We start from the raw sequence: 20,136 nt of genomic DNA on the forward strand, positions 1-20,136 counted from the left end.
ATATGCTATCTAGGTTGGTCATAACTTCTATGCCTAATTAAAATAACTGAAAATTTTATGTACCTAAAATATTATAACAATATTCTGTGTTAACACATATGCCAAGTATGGGTATAAACTGGGAATATGAGAGATACTTTCTCTGATATTTGTCTCCTCTTCTTATAAACTTGGGTTTGTTCTTTGTGCTTTTCTTTTCCCTTCTTGATTCCTCCTTTTCTACATAGAAAATCAATAGACTAACAAAAATGTAGTAGTAAGATGTCTCTAAGGGTATGGAAGATTTCTGAAGCAAGTTGGAACAATAACTCTTTTGCTTTTTGGCTGAGTCCCCTGCAGTGGAAATGCAGTGTCTTAATCACTGCACTGCCAGGGAAATTCCAATATCTCTTTTTCTGATTGGTCTACTGTTCCTGGTCTCATCATTTCCAATTATTGTTATAGTGGAAAATTAAGCCATTCAGGAGATGATTCCCATAATCATGTGTTGCTATTTAGCTGAGATGAATGACATAGTTTCCCCGGATCAATGGAAGCTGTGATACTTGTAGAAGACAGCCATGCTGTTCCTGCCTGGGAAAAGCAGTAAGCTGGAAGTGTCTGAGGAAGGCAGCAGAGCTGTGGATGGTGGTTCATCCAGGTCATGTATTTTAAGGGACAGGATTCTGCAATAGTCTCAGCTTATTTCTAGGCAGTGCTATGAACTATTGTGTCACGTTGGATTCTACTTTATAATGACTTTATAATTTAAATAGTTCCTTTTATTTTTATTTTTAATTGGAGGGTAATTGCTTTACAATGTTGCATTGGTTTCTGCTGTACAAAAACGTAAATCAGCCATAAGTCTACACATATATCCCCTCTGTCTGAAGCCTCCCTCCCACCACCCCCCAAATAGTTCTTTCTAAAACTGACTCCCAAAACAGCATGCAAGGGAAATATAGCTTAAACTGCTTGAACATCTCCTTACTGCTTATTTTTTTTTAATGTCAGTTTATTGTCTGTTATAGGTTTCTTTGACTCTTGGCACAAATGAAATTAGGAATTCCAAGACATAATTCTGTTTCTTATACCTTTCCTCTCTGCTTCTACCTTGCCAATCTGCAATCATTCCAGTTGCATCTTTACTAGGTTTGGGGTCATTGTAAAACATTGGAATGAGTGAAATATCTATAGTAGAGACTTCTAAAGAGAGTTTTGTGTGTTCCTCCTCTGCAACCATTGAACACCATCACTTGGGAGGAAATGTCTTCCTCTTACATGCCACTTTGGAAAGCACACCTGGGTGAGGGCCTTAAAGGTCTCCGTGTACACTGGCTCCAAGGACACGCCACTTGTCTCTGCAGCACGCTGGATTTGGTGCAGCCACTTTTGTCTGGCACAATTCCTCAGACTCTCAACATGGCTTCTTTCTAAAGAGTTCATCAGAAACTCCACAACGCTTTCCAGAACTTCTTCTTCATTGCCCCTGAGTTCAGAGACAACCAATTCTATGTATTTCTGAAACTGTTTGGAAGACAGTCTCACTTCGTGCCCAGGGTGTAGCTTTGGAAATTGGACATGTAGTTTAGCTAAAAGACAGAAACATAAAACCAAAAACTAATCAAAAGTTCATTCACCTGTGGGGGAAATTTGCGTTCTTACAGCAAATCGAAGCCTCTAACTGATTCTCATGGAAAACCAGGTATATCAAAGGCATCTCCAATGGATGTCCAATGGAACATCTTACAGTGACTTCCTATGCTGAACTCAAGATGATTCCTATATCATCTATTTTTTAAGTCAATTTATTTATTTTTAATTGGAGGATAGTTGCTTTACAGTACTGTGTTGGTTTCTTCCATACAGCAACATGAATTAGCCATAGGTATACATACGTCCCCTCCCCTTTGAACCTCTCTCCCACCTCCCACCCCATTACATCCCTCTGGGTTGTCACAGAGCAGTGGATCTGAGCTCCCTGAGTCATACAGCAAATTCCCACTGGCTATCTATTTTACATATGGTAATGTATATTGTTTCATTTTAATTCTATCTCTCAGCAGGTGAAACCTTATAACATCATCCTCAGGTCCCTTAAATTCTAGAATTCATCGTGTCCAACTCCTTTGTTTTACCCATGAGGACACCTGGCTCTATAGAAGTTTAGTAACTTGCTCACGGTCATGTGATCACTTCAGTTCAGTTTAGTTCAGTCACTCAGTCTGGTAGGCTACAGTCCATGGGGTCGTGAAGAGTCGGACATGACTGAGCAACTTCACTCTCACTTTTCACTTTCATGCATTGGAGAAGGAAATGGCAACCCACTCCAGTGTTCTTGCCTAGAGAATCCCAGGGACGGAGCAGCCTGGTGGGCTGCCGTCTATGGGGTCGCACAGAGTCAGACACGACTGACGCGACTTAGAAGCAGCAGCAGCAGCAGCTTTCTTTATAGTCCAACTCTCATATCCATACATGACCACTGGAAAAACCATAGCCTTGACTAGACGGACCTTTGTTGGTAAAGTAATGTCTCTGCTTTTTAATATGCTGTCTAGGTTGGTCATAACTTTCCTTCCAAGGAGTAAGTGTCTTTTAATTTCATTGCTGCAATTACCCTCTGCAGTGATTCTGGAGCCCAGAAAAATAAAGTCAGCCACTGTTTACACTGTTTCCCCACCTATCTGCCATGAAGTGATGGGACCGGATGCCCTGATCTTAGTTTCTGAGTGTTGAGCTTTACCAACTATTTCACTCTCCTCTTTCACTTTCATCAAGATGCTCTTTAGTTCTTCACTTTCTGCCATGAGGGTGGTGTCATCTGAGGTTATTGATATTTCTCCTGGCAATCTTACTTAGTAAAAGATAAAATATCAGAACCCAGCTCTCCTGGCCATCATGTAATTAATTTTTTCTTTCATGGACCATGGTTCTGTATTCTGAGGTTTTCCCATCTTGTAAGTGGAAACCATCTCATTAGACACAATTAATGAAGAACACCTGACAGTTGATCAACTTAGGTAACTTTAAAGATCAACCAATACAATGACTTTTGAAAGGGCTGAAGAACTTTACTAACCCTTATCATTTTTTCTCTCACGCACCATATACTTTAAGAATTTGAAATCCGTTATGCCAAAGTCATCAGATAAATCCTTAAACCCAGTGAAGAGCAAAATCATTTATCCTGGGATCTAAGCAAATGAAGGAGAGAACTTATTATATGAGAATTTTAGTAGCTTTTGATTGAGAAGAATTGATCAGAAGAGGAAAAATATAGAAGAAGAGAAAGTCATTAAGGAGAAGACAAAGTTAAGTAAATTTAGGGGAAACTTACAAGTCATTCAGACTTGAGAGGTGAATCAGACCTTGTAGAGGCAGAAAGATAAAATGAGAAGGGAAAATAGGCAGGAAGAAGTGGGTTTGGATTGTTTTATGGGTATGTGTAGCTAGGTACACAGAAGGAATCTAACTCTGTAGAGTTAAGATATTGGACAAAGCACTCTACAACAGTTTCACTCTTGATTGCTCTGACATTTTCTACATTCCCATCAGCAACGCACAAGGGTTCAAATTTCTTCATATCCTTGCCAACACTGTTATTTTCCATTTAAAAAATTACAGTCAAACTATATAAGCAAAAAAAGCAAAAATAAATTAATGGGGGTATATCAAACTAAAAACCTTCCGCACAGCAAAAGTAACAACAAAATAAAAAGGTCACCTACAGTATGGGAGAAAATATTTGCAAATCATATATCTGATAAGGAGTTAATATCCAAAATATACAGCAAACTCATAGAACTCAATAGCAAGAAAAAAAAAATCGGACTGGAAAATGGGCAGAGGAACTGAATAGACACTTTTCCAAAGAAGATATGCAAATGACCAGAGGCGCATGAAAAGATGCTCAAACGTTATTAATGAGTGTACCAACTTTCATTACAAGAAAAGTTCTAGGATTCTAATAAACAGGGTGATGATTATAGTTAACAATACCATATTATATACTTGAAAGTTTCTAAGAGAGTAGATCTTAAAGGTTCTTACCACAAAAAAGAAATGGTAATTATGTGAGATGATGGAGGTATTAACTAAGCTGCGGTAATCATTTCACAATATAAGCGTATCAAATCAACACATCGTACAGCTTAAATTTACACAATGTTACATGTCAATGGTATCTCAATAAAACTGAAAAAAAATGATAGCCACACTAGTACATGTGAAGTGTGAAATACTATCTCATGGCTTTAGAACAACCAATATTTTAACTGTATATATATATCATAATAATGAGGAAATGGCAACCCACTTCAGTATTCTTGCCTGGAAAATTCCGTGGACAGAGAAGACTGGTGGGCTGAAGTCCACGGGGTCACAAAAAGCTGGACATGCCTGAGCACACATGCGTATCATAATACTGGGAAACTTGAAGCCAAGTTGTTACCACAACTTAAGAAAATTCTTTCGTTTTTACCTTTCTTCATAGATTCTTTTTCCATTCCTTCCTTGTATGTATACAAGAGTTCATCAATTTCCTTCAGATCCAGAAACCCTGAGCCATCACTGTCCCACTTCTGAAAGAGGGCTTTTAGGAGAAGTTCCCGTCGGATTTGGGAAGCATTTTGTCTAGCCTAGGGCACACACAGGATAACAAAGCACAGAAGATATATCTGTTTATTATGCTAGCTGGCGAGCTTCCCTGGTGGCTCAGATGGTAAAGAATCTGCCTGAAATGCAGGAGACCGGGGTTTAATCCCTAGGCCAGGAAGCTCCCCTGGAGAAAGGAATGGCCACCCACTCCAGTATTCTTGCCTGGAGAAGTCCATGGACAGAGAAGCCTGGTGGACTACAAAGAGTCGGACATGACTGAGCAACTAACAGACACACACACACGTACACACACACACACAGACACATATACTAGCTGGCATCTTATGCTTATTCCCCACAAAGAGCAGCACTTTTTATAGAAACAGCTTTACTTTGGGACTAAGCAGGATACGAATAGTAAAATGAAACATTTAATTTTAATTCTCTTAACATCAGTTTTTATCTCTCAATAAACATTTTCTATGTTTCAGCTCTAAGCTAGAAAGCAGGCATTTTCTGCATTGAACTAAAACACATTCATTTAGGAAGGGGACTCACTCCTCGAGAATCTTTGATTCATTCCTCTCCATTCACTTACTAGTTGTTCAGCAGTGTGATAAACACATTGGGTGATCTTCCTGGCTTCTTTTTTTCTTTACCACGCGGGATCTAAGTTACCCGACTCCCATGATCCTAAGTTACTTGATTAAACCCATGCCTCCTGCACTGGGAACATGGAGTCTTAACCACTGAACTGCCAGGGAAGTCCCTGCCTGGCTTTTTCTTTTTCTTTTTAAAATCTATTTATCTTTGGCTGTGCTGGGTCTCAGTTGCAGCATGTGGGATCTAGTTTTCCTGACCAGGGAGTGAACCTGGGCTCCCTGTATTGGGAGCTCAGAGTCTTAGCCACTGAAGCACCAGGGAAGTCCCTGCCTGGCTTCTTGATGAAATATGTTTTGTAATGAAAGGCGATGGGTGATAGTGTTCAAACAACAAAAAAATGACCATGTTCAAAAATTCTTTCTTGTATTTAACATTGGCCTGACATTAATTTTATTTACCATTTAGATTTTTCACTAGATTATGTTAACTAGATAGTAACTTATCTAATCAAGGTAGATTTTATTGATAAAAGAAAGTGAACACATACCATTTGGTTAAATGATAGGAACTTCAATTGAGGAGGAAAAAGGAATATCAACTGTATATTAGATTGAGAAGACTCATAAGACTGATAAGGTTACTGAATATGCTTGATGAACCTAATTTATATATTTCATATAAGAATACACGAATTGTTCCTATCAGCAAATGTGTTTGCATATTTCATCCAAGTAAGTAGTAATTTCTTAAGAAAGATGAAGCCCACTACCTTGGTGTACCCAAAAATATGTATTCAAGCCACAGTCATACAATTATGTATGTGCATTTGTAAATGTACTCACACATCAGACAGTGGACACACACACACACATCTTTGCACATGCAAATATCTGCTCCTTGGAATCTGCTCTTCAAGCTTTGGAGGAGCAAAAACACAGCTATATAAGAAACCATCTCCTGCCATCAGCAATCATGTTCTTATCAGAGGAATGAATTCTCTGGAGTGTGATCTTAGAACATTTGACAATAAAATGAAGTATTTAATTGCCATGCTAATTAAGTACCTAATTAGCATAAGCATTCACAACCAAAATTAGTACTTAAGAAGAGCTAGTCTAGGAGGAACTGAGGTTGATAGATTTTTTTAATTTTAATTTTTAATTAGAAGATAATTAATTTACAATACTGCGATGGTTTCTCCCATCCAGATGAAGGTGCTCAGTCGCTCAGTCTTGTCCGACTCTGTGACCTCATGGTAGCCCACCAGGCTCCTCTGTCCATGGGGATTCTCCAGACAAGAATACTGCAGTGGGTTCCCATGCCCACCTCCAGGGGATCTTCCCAACCCAGGGAGCAAACCCAGGTCTCCCACATTGCAAGCAGATTCTTTACTGTCTGAGCCACCAGGGAAGCCCATACATCAACATGAATCAGTCATAAGTATACACACATCAACATGAATCAGACATCCTACTTATATCATACATACATCAACATGAATCAGTCATGGGTATACATATCTCTTTATAATATGACTTCACTTGTTTTATTGGTAAATAATATTACTCACCTTTTCTAAGCCACTCATTTTCTCTTCTTTTGTTTCAACAAAGCCCTTCTTAAAAAAGGAGGTGAGGGCTTCACTGACACTCAAGGGGGAATCTTCACCAACAAATGTCTCTAGGAGCTGCACAAACTGGAGTAGATTGAAGGAAACTCCATTGAAGGCACTCCTACCCTTTATTTCCTTGTGAGACTGAATGTTTCTGATAATTGAGTGGAGGTCTATCAAGCAAGAAACATACATCAAACAGTGATATGAACAATTTTATCAAAGTTCAGGGAAAATATATGAGTACATATTGTAATGAACATCTACTACCTTTTTTCCTACCAGGAGTCTATGCTGCCTTCATGAGGACAGCACCCCCTTTTTATTTTTAAAATATTCTTTATAAATTTTGGGTTTTAGCTGTTGTTCTCATTTTCTCTCTCTTTTTTTCTTGCATGTGGGATCTTAGTTCTCTGATCAGAGATTGAACCCATGCCCCCTGTATGGGCAGCACAGAGTCTTAACCACTGGACCACCAGGGAGTCCCTAAACATATCTTTTATTTATTTATTGGTCTTCATCCTTTTGTCCGCACCTGGCGGCATGTAAGATCTTAGTTCTCCGAAGAGGGATCAAACCCATGCCCCTTGCATTGGCAGTGTGGAGTCTTAACCACTGGACTGCCAGAGAAGTCCCCCTCCTTTTTTTAAAAAAAAAAATTGAGAAAACATCTCTCCCTAATTGTCAGTTTTGATGTATCAGGTAGCACTGAGCCTCTCCCACCTTGCTTCAGGATGGCCATGTGATATAGGTCCGGCTAGTGATTCACATATAACAGCAATGGGATCCACTATAGACCAATGAGAATTAGCCCCAGGACTTTTGGGGCAACTACTGGGGGAGAATCACTGGTCTTGTACTCTGACTCCTGAACTAGTAGGATGTAGGCTTAGAGATGCTCTCATGGAAATCTTTGCCACAATAGAGAGAAAACCACCTAAAACTGAAAGTTATACAGAGAAGAACAGGGCTGAGAGGCAAAGAGATAGTGTCCTGCTGCTATTATTGAGCCCTTGGATTCAGTTGTGCCTGAAGCCAGCTGCAGTCTGGACTCGCTAGTTAAATAAGTCTGTAAATACCACCACTATAACCTCTCCCTCAGGAGGCTTGACTCATATATTTATTTTGAAGCTTGATGTTATAACATGAAGTATATTTCATAGAAGAGCCTGGTGATTTACGATTGATTTATTAACTAATTCAATCATTCATGCGCTGATGCCTTCCATATGAGATCTGATGTAACTTAAAAAGAATCAGCCATGCAATTGTCAAAATGGTAGAGCAAAACTGAAGTAAATAAGTAAGATCAGGAGAAGAGGAACATGAAGTAGCAGGCAACAAGAGCTTAACCAATGCTATACAATTTCACCAAATATTTGGAGGATATAAAGTTTGCTATTTGATCCATTCTTAAATGAGAAAAGAAACTGAAGACAGGAGGGAAATTTTTTGATCTTATAAGTTCTACTATTTGTTGGTGAAAGGTAAAATGATAAAATAGCATTGCAGTAAAATACGAATACTTCCTGGGATAATTGTTAAATACATGGTTTACTGAGAGCTAAAAGCTATTCTTTGCTCTCTCTGTTGAGTAGATCTTTCTTTGTAAGTCTTCAAAAACAAGACAGAACCTCACCTGCCTCACATAGTTAGATGTGGAACTACAAGGGAGAGGAATTGCTGGAATGATTTCTATTGTTCTAGTATCTAATTCCCTTTGTATACCTGGATCATAGCTTCAGAGTGGTTTCAGGGCCACATAACCATTAAAAAAAAGTTGTATACAGGTGGCCCTTTGTAGCTGCAGGTTCTGCATCTGTGGGTTCAACTGTGGATCAAAAATATTCAGGAAAAAAAAAATCCAGAAAGTTCCCAAAAGCAAAACTTGAATTTGCCACACATGGGCAACTATTTACATAGCCTTCACGTTGTATTTTCAACTATTTACAAAGCATTTACATTGTACTAGGTATTATAAGCGATCTAGATTTAAAGTATATGGGAGGATCCATCAGTTATATGCAAATACTTATCCATTTTATATAAGGGGTTTGAGCATCTTGAATGTTGGTATTCGTGGTGGGGGGAAATTTTGGGTGGGTAATAGTCATGGAACAACCGCCTGCAGACACTAATGGACAACTGTACTAACACGTATGCTTTAAAGAGCGTTACAATAGCACTACATGTACACTACCACCTGGAACAGTCATCTTGAATATGTTTCGGTCTTTTGGCTCAAGGACAAAACGGTGCAAGTGTCACCCGGCCATTGTGCCTTGGCTAAGTCCAGTCCTTACCAGTGGGAACCACAGTAAATTAGAGGTTATCAAATTAGAGGGCCATCTGTTCTTCCTGGCTTTATTAACATATACCTGCGAACCTCGAGTTATCATAGATTAAATTTGCCTGTTCCTCGTCTTCATGTTTGGCATACTTCACGTTCCAGTTACAAGTCAGAAGTTCACCTATAAGATACATATGCCATAATAGAGTCAACTTCACTTTCACAATGTTTTTGCTCTGGAGTATGCATGAAAGGAGAATTAAAGGAGGAGTCACCTGTCCATGACTTTCCTTCTATTTTTTGGGACTTGGGTTCGCAGGATTTGTCTTTCTGAACTTCCTTTTTAGCAGGTTCTAAAAGGTATAAAAGAAAATGCCTATGAGTTGAAGATTATATATTCTAAAGTTAATAAATGAAAGACTCATCTTGCATACAGAACACAAAAACTTTCTTTTGGGCCCTTTTCTGTATATGTTGTATCATAATGGTATCATTTAATAACTTAATCACAAAGATATCACTTAAGAGCTTTAGTTTTTGAGAGCAACTCTGTGACAAAGGCTATGTATTGTACCCAAATTTGGCCACGCAAAATGAGGGCTATATTTCCCAGCCTCCCAGACAGCAGGTGTCACCATGTGCCTGAATTCTGATGAATGAACAAGACAGAAAGGAAAGGAAATGATGTAATGTCTATTCTTTCTCCTTTCTCCTTGCCTACTGGTCAGGATGCAGACATGGTGGTTAGCTATCTTGGAGTGTGTGGCTGGAGGAGACACAAGGCAGAAAGAGCTTGAGCCACTGTTGATTTCTTGGGGCTCATCTGTCAAATAAATTTTGACTTTTATATGAGAAACAAAGAAACTCCTGCTTTGTTTAGACACTGTTATTTTGTTTTGGTTTTGTTTGTTTTTTTAGACACTGTTATTTTGGATCACTGTTACAGAGAGTCAAAGTTAATAGTAACTTCACTAATTTTTTAGGCTGTATTCCCACTACGTAAGGAGAACCAGAAATTAGTAGCCCTGTTCTGGAAAGAAATAAATATAATACTGAAAAAATGAAAGATTTCAAATTAGTTAAGGATAGTGTAAAATCCTTAACACAGGTTACCCATCTCTTATGAGTTTTAAATAAGAACTTTCTTTGGGACTGTAGAACTTTAGAAATTTTTTTTTAATGCCTAGAAAGCATATTAAAAAGAAGAGACATTATTTTGCCAACAAAGGTCTGTAAAGTTAAAGCTATGGTTTTTCCAGTAGTTGTGCATGGTTATGAGAGTTGGACCATAAAGAAGGCTAAGCACTGAAGAATTGATGTTTTCGAACTGTCTTGTTAAAAAAGACTCTTGAGAGTCCCTTGGACTGCAAGGAGATCAAACTAGTCAATCCTAAACAAAATCAACCCTGAATATTCACTGGAAGCAAGGATGCTGAAGCTCCAATACTCTGGCCACCTGATGCAAGGAGCTGACTGACTCATTAGAAAAGACCCTGATGCTGAGATTGAAGGCAAGAGGAGAAGGGGATGACAAAGGATGAAATGGTTGGACGGCATCACCAATTCAATGGACATGAGTTTGAGCAAGCTCTGGGAGATGGTGAAGGACAGGGAAGCCTGGCGAGCTGCAGTTCATAGGGTAAAGAGTCGGACACAACTGAGCGACTGAACAGCAACAACAACTGAGGCCTTAAGTGACATTGAGATTGGCTCTCAAAAAGATTATAATTCTTCAACTAAAAGGGCATAAATTTGCATAGGCAATTCCCAACAAAAGTCTTCTGCAGAATAAATATTTGAAATCCAGGGTGCTTTCTGTCTTAAATATGACCTTCAGAAACTCTTCCAGAACATCTTATATGCAACTGAAAAAAATGAGATACTTTTCAATTTTGAAATAAAAGAAAAAAGTGATTTCTAATATCAGATATTCCATTTAAAATAAAACAGCTTCTGTGCCTTTTCAGAAGTCCAGGGAAAATTTCTACAAGTAATACTGCCCAGATTTCTTCCTTACAAATGGGCTTCTAGTGTAGAGGGATTTCTAGGTAAATTGACAGTAGAGACTTTCTAGTTTGCATGTAATTGATTGCTCAAAGTATAGACTCATGTTGAAGAGCAAAATATGTCTGAAGTTTGCATGACCTTATATGTCACAAAAAGGTCCTAACCGAAATGAAGATTTTTCTGCAGATTTTAAAAACCGCTCTAGGAAAAAGGAGCTGATGTAGGAAAGTGATATTACTACCTGAAAGATGGTCTTTTGGGCTTGATACTCCAATTTTCTCTTGCAGTTCAGGACTTATGAAGAGTAGCTCTTCATATGGTTGTACTTGAGTGCTTTCTTCCTGTGGAGGGATTTCAGTGTGCTCAAAGGAAATAAATTCCCTAGATGTTCTACTTCCTCCTATGATACTACCTCTTCTCGATTGTGAAGTTAAGTCTGTGTCCTGTTGTTCTTCCCAAATTGTTTCTCTGGGTGACTGTGGTTCTGCAGTTGATCCTCTGTGTGGTTCTTGTTCTACTACCGACTCCCTGCCTTCTTGCTCTGCAGTTGACCCACTGTGTGGTCCTTGATCTGACTGTGATTCTCTGTGTGCTTCCTGTCCTGCCATTGTCTCTCTGGGTCGTCCTCGATCTGATTGTGACTCTCTCCCTGCTTCCTGTTCTGCAGTTGATTCTCTGGGTTGTTCAAGATCTGATTTTGACTCTCTGCGTAATCCCTGTTCCTCAGTTGACTTTCCATGTGATCCTTGTCCTGTTGTTGACCCTTCATGTTGTCCTTCTGTTGTAATTGATTCTTCAGAAAGTCCTTGTATTGCTGTTGATTCGATGTGGGTTCCTTGTGGTACTCCTTGTTCTGTTACTGGCTCATGATGTGGTCTTTGTTTTGTTATTAACTCTCTACTTGATCTTTGTTCTCGAGTTGACCCTGTGTAGGTTCCTTCTTTTGATACTGATTCTTCGTTCAGTTCTTGTTCTCCAGCTGACTCTTCAGGTTGTTCTTGTTCTCTGGTTGAAATTCCATTTGGTCCTTGTTCCACAGTTGCCCCTCTCTGCTGTTCTGGTGGGCTTTGTGGTAGTGTTGATTCTCTATAGTGTTCATGTTGATCTTCTGGGCTTGCTAATAATTTACTTTGGGTTTTGCTAAAATGTTTTTCAGAAGGTAATGTATTCATCTCTAAGAGAACATTGTCAAAGTCTTCATAAATGTGTTTCTGATTATCCATGTCTCCCCAGAACTCAGGTAAGTCTATCTCTTCAAATTCAACAAATGGCCCTAACACAGAAAACAAAACATTTACCTAAACAATTGATCTTATAATATAGAATCAGAGCTAGTAAATTAATGCAAAAAAGCAGTAGGCACAGTAATGGTGCCCACAGAACTACTGCTTTAAATGAATATCAATTACATTTCCCAGCAACCCAATAAAAAACAAAAAGGTATCTAAAGGAACATAAAAGATGCTCACTACTGGAAATTAGAAATAATCCCTTCCTAAAATGTATGGAAATGAACATGATTTCTTCTTTTGATGCTTGAAGAGTAGCTTAGACTTTCAAGGCAAATAGAATTTATCCTCTCCTCTTAGTCCTCCACAATAAGCATAGCATAGGGCTGAGGAAAGAGCAAATGTCTTCCACCTCAAACCCTGCCACTTTTGACAACACATGAGGGTATTATGCTAAGTCAAATAAGGTGGACAGATACCACATGATCTAACTTACAACAAACAAATAAAACAAACCAAAAATTGACTCATAGATACAGAGAACAAATGGGTAGTTGCCAGAAGGGAGAGGGTTTGAGGTATGAGTGAAACACTTGAAGGGAATTAAGACATGCAAACCTCCAGTTATATAATAAATAAGTCATATTACTAAATAATAAATAATATACAGCATAAGGAATATGGTCAATCATAATAACTTTGTAGGGGGACAGAATGCTACCAGATTCATCATGGTGATTATTTCCTATCATATAAAAATGTCAAATCATCATGTACATTTGAAACTAACATAATATTGTACATCAATTATATTTCAATCAAAAAATGCTTGGTAGAAAAAAACAATTTTCTTAGAAATCTTAGAATTCTAAGTTGGACATTAAAACTGGAATTACCATTACCAACTTAATTTCCAAAACATTCAGGTTGTCACTAAAGCACCCCTTCACTGGAATTCTAGCTCAATTCTGACTTAACAACTTTTAGTTTTGCACTGTAGTGAAAAACACATCTAGTTCAACTAGATGCATTGTATGGCATGAACAACTAGATATAGCCATCATGATCTAGGGGACGTGTTATATGGAGGGATTCCGTGGTGATAGGGTGATGTTGTTTTATCACATCCGTGTACTGCTTCACTCCAGCTTGAGCATACTCCCTCTGGGTGGCACTTACATTGTCTTGGGTTTCGGAGTATACCTTTGAGCACTTTTGAACTTCGGTCATAGAATGTTTCCAGCAAGGCCAATGTCCTCTGACGATCCAAAAACCCTACCTAAACAGAAAGTTGGCAATCAGTTGTTACATGAGATTTGAAACTTTTATGTAGATGGAATATTGAAACTCCTAACTATACTTTTTATACCCAAATTTCTGCACCTTCTTAGCTCCAGTTCAAACTTATCTTAAAACACTGTCAACACTATTGTGTCATATAATCAAAAATATGTCATATTTCACATTCACTACTAGGAGGTTACATTCAGATCTTGAATCGAATCCAGAACAAATATTTAGGTCATTATGGTATGCATTTACAGCTTTGTTCCCAACTTCATATAGTATCCTCTTTTTCTTCTTTCATCCTACTTTTTAAAATCTATGTTCTTTTGTTACTTTTTATCTATTCTTATAAGCTTCCTTATAAGGACTGATGCTGAAGCTGAAGCTCCAGTACTCTGACCATCTGATGTGAAGAGCCGACTCATTAAAGACCTTCATACTGGGAAAGATTGAAGGCAGGAGGAAAAGTGGATGACAGAGGACGAGATGGTTGTATGGCATCACTGACTCAATGGACATGAGTTTAAGCAAACTCCAGGAGATGGTGAAGGACAGGGAAGCCTTGCAGGCTGCAGTCCATGGGGTCACAAAGAGTCAGACATGACTAAGTGACTGAATAACATAAGCTTCCTTAAATCTTTTCAGGAATATGGGGATACAAATAAATAAGCATAACGTTCATAAACAAATATATTTCAGTAAAGTTGGAATCTATTTTTGCAAATTCATTTGGTGTCCTGGCACAATAGTGCGTTCCTAAATTCCCTGATGGCTCAGTTGCTAAAGAATCTGCCTGCAATGCAGGAGACCCCAGTTCAATTCCTAGGTCAGGAAAATCCCCTGGAGTAGGGATAGGCTACCCACCCCAATACTCTTGGGCTTCCCCTGTGGCTCAGCTGGTAAAGAATGCACCTGCAATGTAGGAGACCTGGGTTCAATCCCTGGGTGGAGAAGATCCCCTGGAGAAGGGAAAGGCTACTCACCCCAGTATTCTGGCCTGGATAATTCCATGGACTGTACAGTCCATGGGGTCGCAAAGAGTCAGACACGACTGAGTGACTTTCACTTTCACTTTTAAATCCTATTCCTAGAAATACTTTTTGATATAAACCTTTCTTGTTTTTAAGAATCAGAATAAAATGTGGCAGGCTTTCTATTCCCCAAAGAGAAAAGTAGCTCTTTTCTCTAGGAAGACACCAGCATAGACAATCCTAATCAAAAAAAAAAAAAAAAATCCTAAGTAACCCACTCTTAAAAATGGGAAAGAAACTTAGAGACAAGTTATAAATCATATGCAGTGCCACTCAAGATGTAGTCTGCAAGCTGGTACCAGTCTGTGTGTGATGAGAAAGGTAGGAATTGAGACTAGCATCTAGAAAATGTTATAGCAACTTGAGAATGTAACTGATAATAAATCAGATTTGAATCTGGTAGTAACACAATGTGGACTGTATTTTTTTTTTAATCAGTTGCTATTTATTAAAGTTGAAGAGAAGGGACTTCCCTGATTTCCCAGTGGTTAGGACTTTGCCTTCCAATGCAGGGGGTGCAGGTTTGATCCCTGGTTGGGGAACTAAGATCTAACATGTCTTGCAGCTAAAAAGCAAAACATAAAACAGAAGCAATGTCGCAATAAATTCAATAAAGACTTTAAAAAAATGGTTCACATCAAAAAAATCTTTTTAAAAAAAGTCAAAGGGAAAACCAAGAGAAATTGTAGGAACTGGTAAAACAAAAAAAATTAAACATAAATCAGTAATTTACTTCCCTGTGTTTGTTAATAGCTCTTAGATTAGAATATGTTTGGATTGTATTTTTATTTCCTTTTTCCCTCTTAGTAATCCATTTTCATTATCAGTCCACATATTAAAAATATCACCATCAACAACCTAAAGACTGGTCCTTCACAGATAGTGTGAGAAGCACTACTTTAAGAGGCTTCTCCTACCTTCCCACGGTCACAATGCAAGAAGAGTTCAGCAAACATCTGTCTCCGCATGTCAGTTTTTATGACCTCCCTGAATTCGTCTGCACAATGGCAAAGGTGCTTTAGGAGCTTCTCAAACGTTTCACTTTTAAAGCCTGCAATGTGGAAAGAGATGAGCTGTGGAGAAAAAGAGGATAGGTGATTAATTAACAACTGTGTTCTTCACTTGGATTTTTTCCCCCCAAGGATTCCACTGATGTGCATGCATTTATTGGCTGCAACTTTTTCCATATCATCTGCTGTCACTTAGATAAAGCATTTTCAGCTTAATGCTGTTCTATGGCTGTGCTGCAGAGAGAGGGGATCAATACAGTCCCCAACATCACAGACCAGTTACATATGCCATAGACCAGTACACACTGTTGGAATAATTTCCCTCTAGGTCACATCAGTCTTATATGGGAGCAGTTGTTAACCTCATGGTATGAAACAGCAGCTGTCATAAAATGTGGCCAGTAAATGAATAGTTCTTCAAATGGAATGCAGTTTTTCTTTTGATGTGGGGGATATAAGAGCATGTGTTTTCATTTTCCAAGACTGGCTACATTTAATTACTGGCGTGTAAGGGACGGGGACGGCTTCCCAGATGGCTCGGAGGTAAAGAATCCACCTGCCAGTGCAGAAGATGAAGGAGACATGGGTTCAATCCCTGGGTTGGGAAGATCACCCGGAGGAGAGCATGGCAACCCACTCTGGTATTCTTGCCTGGAAAATCTCATGGACATAGGACCGGTGGGGTACAGTCCATGGGGTCACAAAGAATCAAGCACAACTAAGAGACTAAACGATGAATACAAATCCTTTGTCTATGATTTGTTTTTTCCTTTGAAAGTGTAGAATCTGAGAATATCTATACTCTTAGGTTATACCTCTTGAGGCCTGGTGAATAGAATCCCGGACAAGAGATTGTTTGCTTAGAAGGTAAATGCGTCTGGGGTCTTCCCTGGTGGTCCAGTGGCTAAGACTCCAAGCTCCCAATGCAGGGAGCCTGGGTTCAGTCCCTGATCAAGGAAACAGATCCCACAGGCAGCAAATAAGGGCTCACATGCCACAAGTAAAGATCCTGTGTGCTACAACCAAGCCCCAGTGCAGCTAAACAAATAAATATTTATTAACAAAAAGAAAAGCTTCCGTGTTTTTTGGTGGGTTTTGACATCAGGCTTGTGTATCCTTTTTCACTCTCACCTTCTGCACTCCCACAACTAATTTATGAGTGGTCGTTTCTCCTCAGCCTCAACATCAATGCGTATTACTTTCCAGATTTCTGATATTATGATAGATCAGGAACATTACAATCTTGTTCTATCCTTGACTATAAGTATCTCAGTGAGTTTCTCAGTGGGATCCTCTTTAAGTGTTAGCCCACTACTTTCTCTGCCCCAAGCAAAGAGGTAGCCAAATTTGTACAGAATGACCCTGCTTCCATAGCTAGATTTCCATATTTCATTGCCTCTTTAATATCATCTGGGCAAATTTAGGATGTATTATGTAAGAAATATGACTTGAATCCATATTAGTGAACCATAAACCATCCTTCAACTGGCTTAGAGATCAAAAGAGGAAAACTTAAAGCAGAGCAAAGGAGCTTTTCTAAATATTTCATTTCCTTAACAGCTTCTTGATGGATTAATGAGCACAATTAAGTTCTCATTTGTTGCCTTGGGAAGCAGAGTAGTGTACAGGTTAAGACTTCACATTTTGTCTGGGTTCAAAGCTCAGTTCCTATATTTACTGGCTGAGTACCCTAGGATGAGGGAAGATACCCCGGAGAAGGAAATGGCAACCCATTCTAGTATTCTTGCCTGGAAAATCCCATGGACAGAGGAGACTGGCAGGCTACAGTCCATGGGGTCGCAAAAGAGTCCAACACGACTTAGCGACTAAACAACAACCATCACCTTGAATGAGTCACTGGACTTTACAGTTCCTTAATTTGTTCCTTAATAGCTACCATAGTAGCTGTTTCACTGGGTCATGGAGAGGCTCCTTTATATAAACGAAGCATAGGTATTTCATACATTAAGTTCCCTGAAGTCTCGTTTCCTTTTGAACTAGGTAAATAAATTGATGGAGAAGGTTTTCTTTATAAAATAAAAGTCCTCTCAGCTGACATTCACATTTTAAAAGGAAAAATCCAACGAGATCAGTGGTTCTCAAAGTGTGGTCCCTTGAGAACTTATTAGAATTGAAAATTTGGGGGCCCTACTCCAAACCTACTGAATCAGAAACTTTGGTTTCTAAAATCCTATGTTTTTAGAATCCTATGTTTTTATGTCCTAAAATCTATGTTTTCAGAAGTTTTCTGAGTGATTCTTTCACTCAAACTCACTGAAGCTTGAACTAGATGGTCTGGGGAAACTGGTCCTAATTATACCAGTATTCTAAGATCCTATTGTTCAGTCCTCAGTTAATTTTTCTTAAATAGTAGATACTTTTCTAAATTACTGGTAAGGTAGAATTACTGAATAATTGATATTTTCTGGCAATATTGTGGCTCTGTCTTCTAAAGCTGAAATAAAAATTACTGATTCATGAAAAGATTCCTCTTGTTGGGACTTTGCTGGTGGTCCATGGGGGGATACAGGTTTGATCCCTGGTTAGAGACTAAGATCCATCATGCTGCTGCTGCTGCTAAGTCACTTCAGTCGTGTCCGATGCTTTGTGACCCCATAGACGGCAGCCCACCAGGCTCCCCTGTCCCTAGGATTCTCCAGGCAAGAACATTGGAGTGGGTTGCCATTTCCTTCTCCAATGCATGAAAGTGAAAAGTGAAAGGGAAGTCGCTCAGTCGTGTCCGACCCTAGCGACCCCACAGACTGCAGCCTACCAGGCTCCTCCGTCCATGGGATTTTGCAGGCAAAAGTACTGGAGTGGGGTGCCATTGCCTTCTCCATCCATCATGCTATGCATGGCCAAAAATAGAGAGAGAGAAGAAAAAAAAAAGATTAATCTTGTTTTGGATTAAGCTTTTGGGAACTGACCTCAAAGCCATATGCGTTTTCTGGCTGTGGGAATGCTATCAAGTCAAGAATTAGTTTAACTGTTCCTCCAAGACACATTTGAACATTCTAGATTTATAGCCTATGGATTTTCTGAATAAACATGTTCTGTAAGCCTGGGCTATATGACATGAAAGACTACCAGATGCCAACTGAACTACATATCAAATTCCAAATAGAACAATTACAGCATTCTGCCAGGGTCTCTTGTAAAAACAGGAAAGTGAAAACATATCGTAGCATTACATCCTCCCAAGGAACGAATCAATTAATATCCATAAATCCTGACATAATTGCTTAGATGAATTTGAGAATATGATTACTAATATCCTTCTGTTTAATCACTTTGTGAGCTGTCAGACATTTGAACTGTGCTCAGTCACGTTATCTGTATGTACTGGATCCCAACATAATGAATTCTAGGCTTTTCATTTCTGACAGGAAAATCACAACATTGAGGATGAGGTAAATGTCACGTTTGGGAGGAGTCTGGTGGGCTGCGGTCCATGGAGTCGCCAAGAGTTGGACACGATTGAGTGACTTCACTTTCACTTTTCACTTTCATGCCTTGGAGAAGGAAATGGCAACCCACTCCAGTGGGTTCTTGCCTGGAGAATCCCAGGGAGGGGGGAGCCTGGTGGGCTGCCGTCTCTGGGGTCGCACAGAGTTGGACACGACTGAAGCGACTTAGCAGCAGCAGCAGCAGCAGCAGCAATCGTTACATTCTACGGCCTTGGGATTCACACATTTAATTATAGATACACAGGGGAGTTCATGAAGTGGGTGACCTGAGAGCAACAGTAAGAAACTGTGTTTGGAAACTATGTTAGGTATTAACTTCCAAACTGTATTTGTAAGCTTTGGTAGTAAATAACACTTCAGAGATGTCTGCAAACAAGAACCAGAGAATATTGAACTACACAGTATATATGCTGTCTATCATTGAAGAAGTGGTGGGTTCATACAGCATGTGGAATCTAGAAAAATGGTACTGATGAACCTCTTTGCATAGCAGAAATAGAGACTCAGACATAGAGAACAAGTGTAGGGATACCCAGTGGGGGAGGAGGGTGGGATGAATTGGGAGACTGGGACTGACATGTGTAAACTGCTATGACTGCTATAAATAACTAGTGAGAGCCTGCTGTATAGCATGGGGAGCTCTATTTGATGCTCTCTGGTGATGAGAGTGACATCCAGAAGGGAGGGGACATGTGTATATACATGGCTGATTCACTTTGCTGTATGGCAGAAACTAGCACAGCACTGTGAAATAACTTTATACTCCAATAAATTTAAAAAAAAACACACGACTGTTCCTTTAAAAATTTGTATAGGGAGCACAATACCTCCTTGAACAACTCACTGTAAAAATGATGCAAATGTTAAGTTTTGCCTCCTAGGAAGAGTTGTCTCATGGGAGCCAGAGTGCTCTGAGAATTTAAAATGAACTTGACACTCTCCCAAAATATATTTCTTATGAGTCTAAATATTCTATTTATAATCAAAACAATCTCAAATAAACTAGCACATTTTACATTTAAAAT

At 39.1% G+C, this 20,136-nt stretch overlaps 1 protein-coding gene and 1 long non-coding RNA gene across 2 annotated transcripts in view; one reads left to right on the plus strand and one right to left on the minus strand.

The window, feature by feature from the left end:
• The window catches only part of LOC120866260, a 43,972-nt gene extending 32,456 nt beyond the window's left edge, over positions 1-11,516 (plus strand). Inside the window, exon 3 of the long non-coding RNA XR_005721623.1 lies at positions 11,375-11,516. This is a non-coding gene — a long non-coding RNA (uncharacterized LOC120866260). The remainder of the gene's footprint in view (positions 1-11,374) is intronic.
• Positions 1-20,136, minus strand: part of EFCAB5 (EF-hand calcium binding domain 5) — an 85,432-nt gene that overhangs the window by 25,127 nt on the left and 40,169 nt on the right. The window contains exons 6-13 of the mRNA XM_040243848.1: positions 15,552-15,707; positions 13,496-13,595; positions 11,329-12,360; positions 9,356-9,433; positions 9,169-9,261; positions 6,749-6,963; positions 4,460-4,616; positions 1,282-1,571 (exon numbers count right to left, since the gene is read on the minus strand). Of these exons, the coding sequence (XP_040099782.1) occupies positions 1,282-1,571; positions 4,460-4,616; positions 6,749-6,963; positions 9,169-9,261; positions 9,356-9,433; positions 11,329-12,360; positions 13,496-13,595; positions 15,552-15,707 (2,121 nt within the window). The remainder of the gene's footprint in view (positions 1-1,281; positions 1,572-4,459; positions 4,617-6,748; positions 6,964-9,168; positions 9,262-9,355; positions 9,434-11,328; positions 12,361-13,495; positions 13,596-15,551; positions 15,708-20,136) is intronic.

Source organism: Oryx dammah, unplaced genomic scaffold (genome assembly GCF_014754425.2).
Source record: "Oryx dammah isolate SB20612 unplaced genomic scaffold, SCBI_Odam_1.1 HiC_scaffold_8, whole genome shotgun sequence".
Taxonomy (NCBI): domain Eukaryota; kingdom Metazoa; phylum Chordata; class Mammalia; order Artiodactyla; family Bovidae; genus Oryx; species Oryx dammah.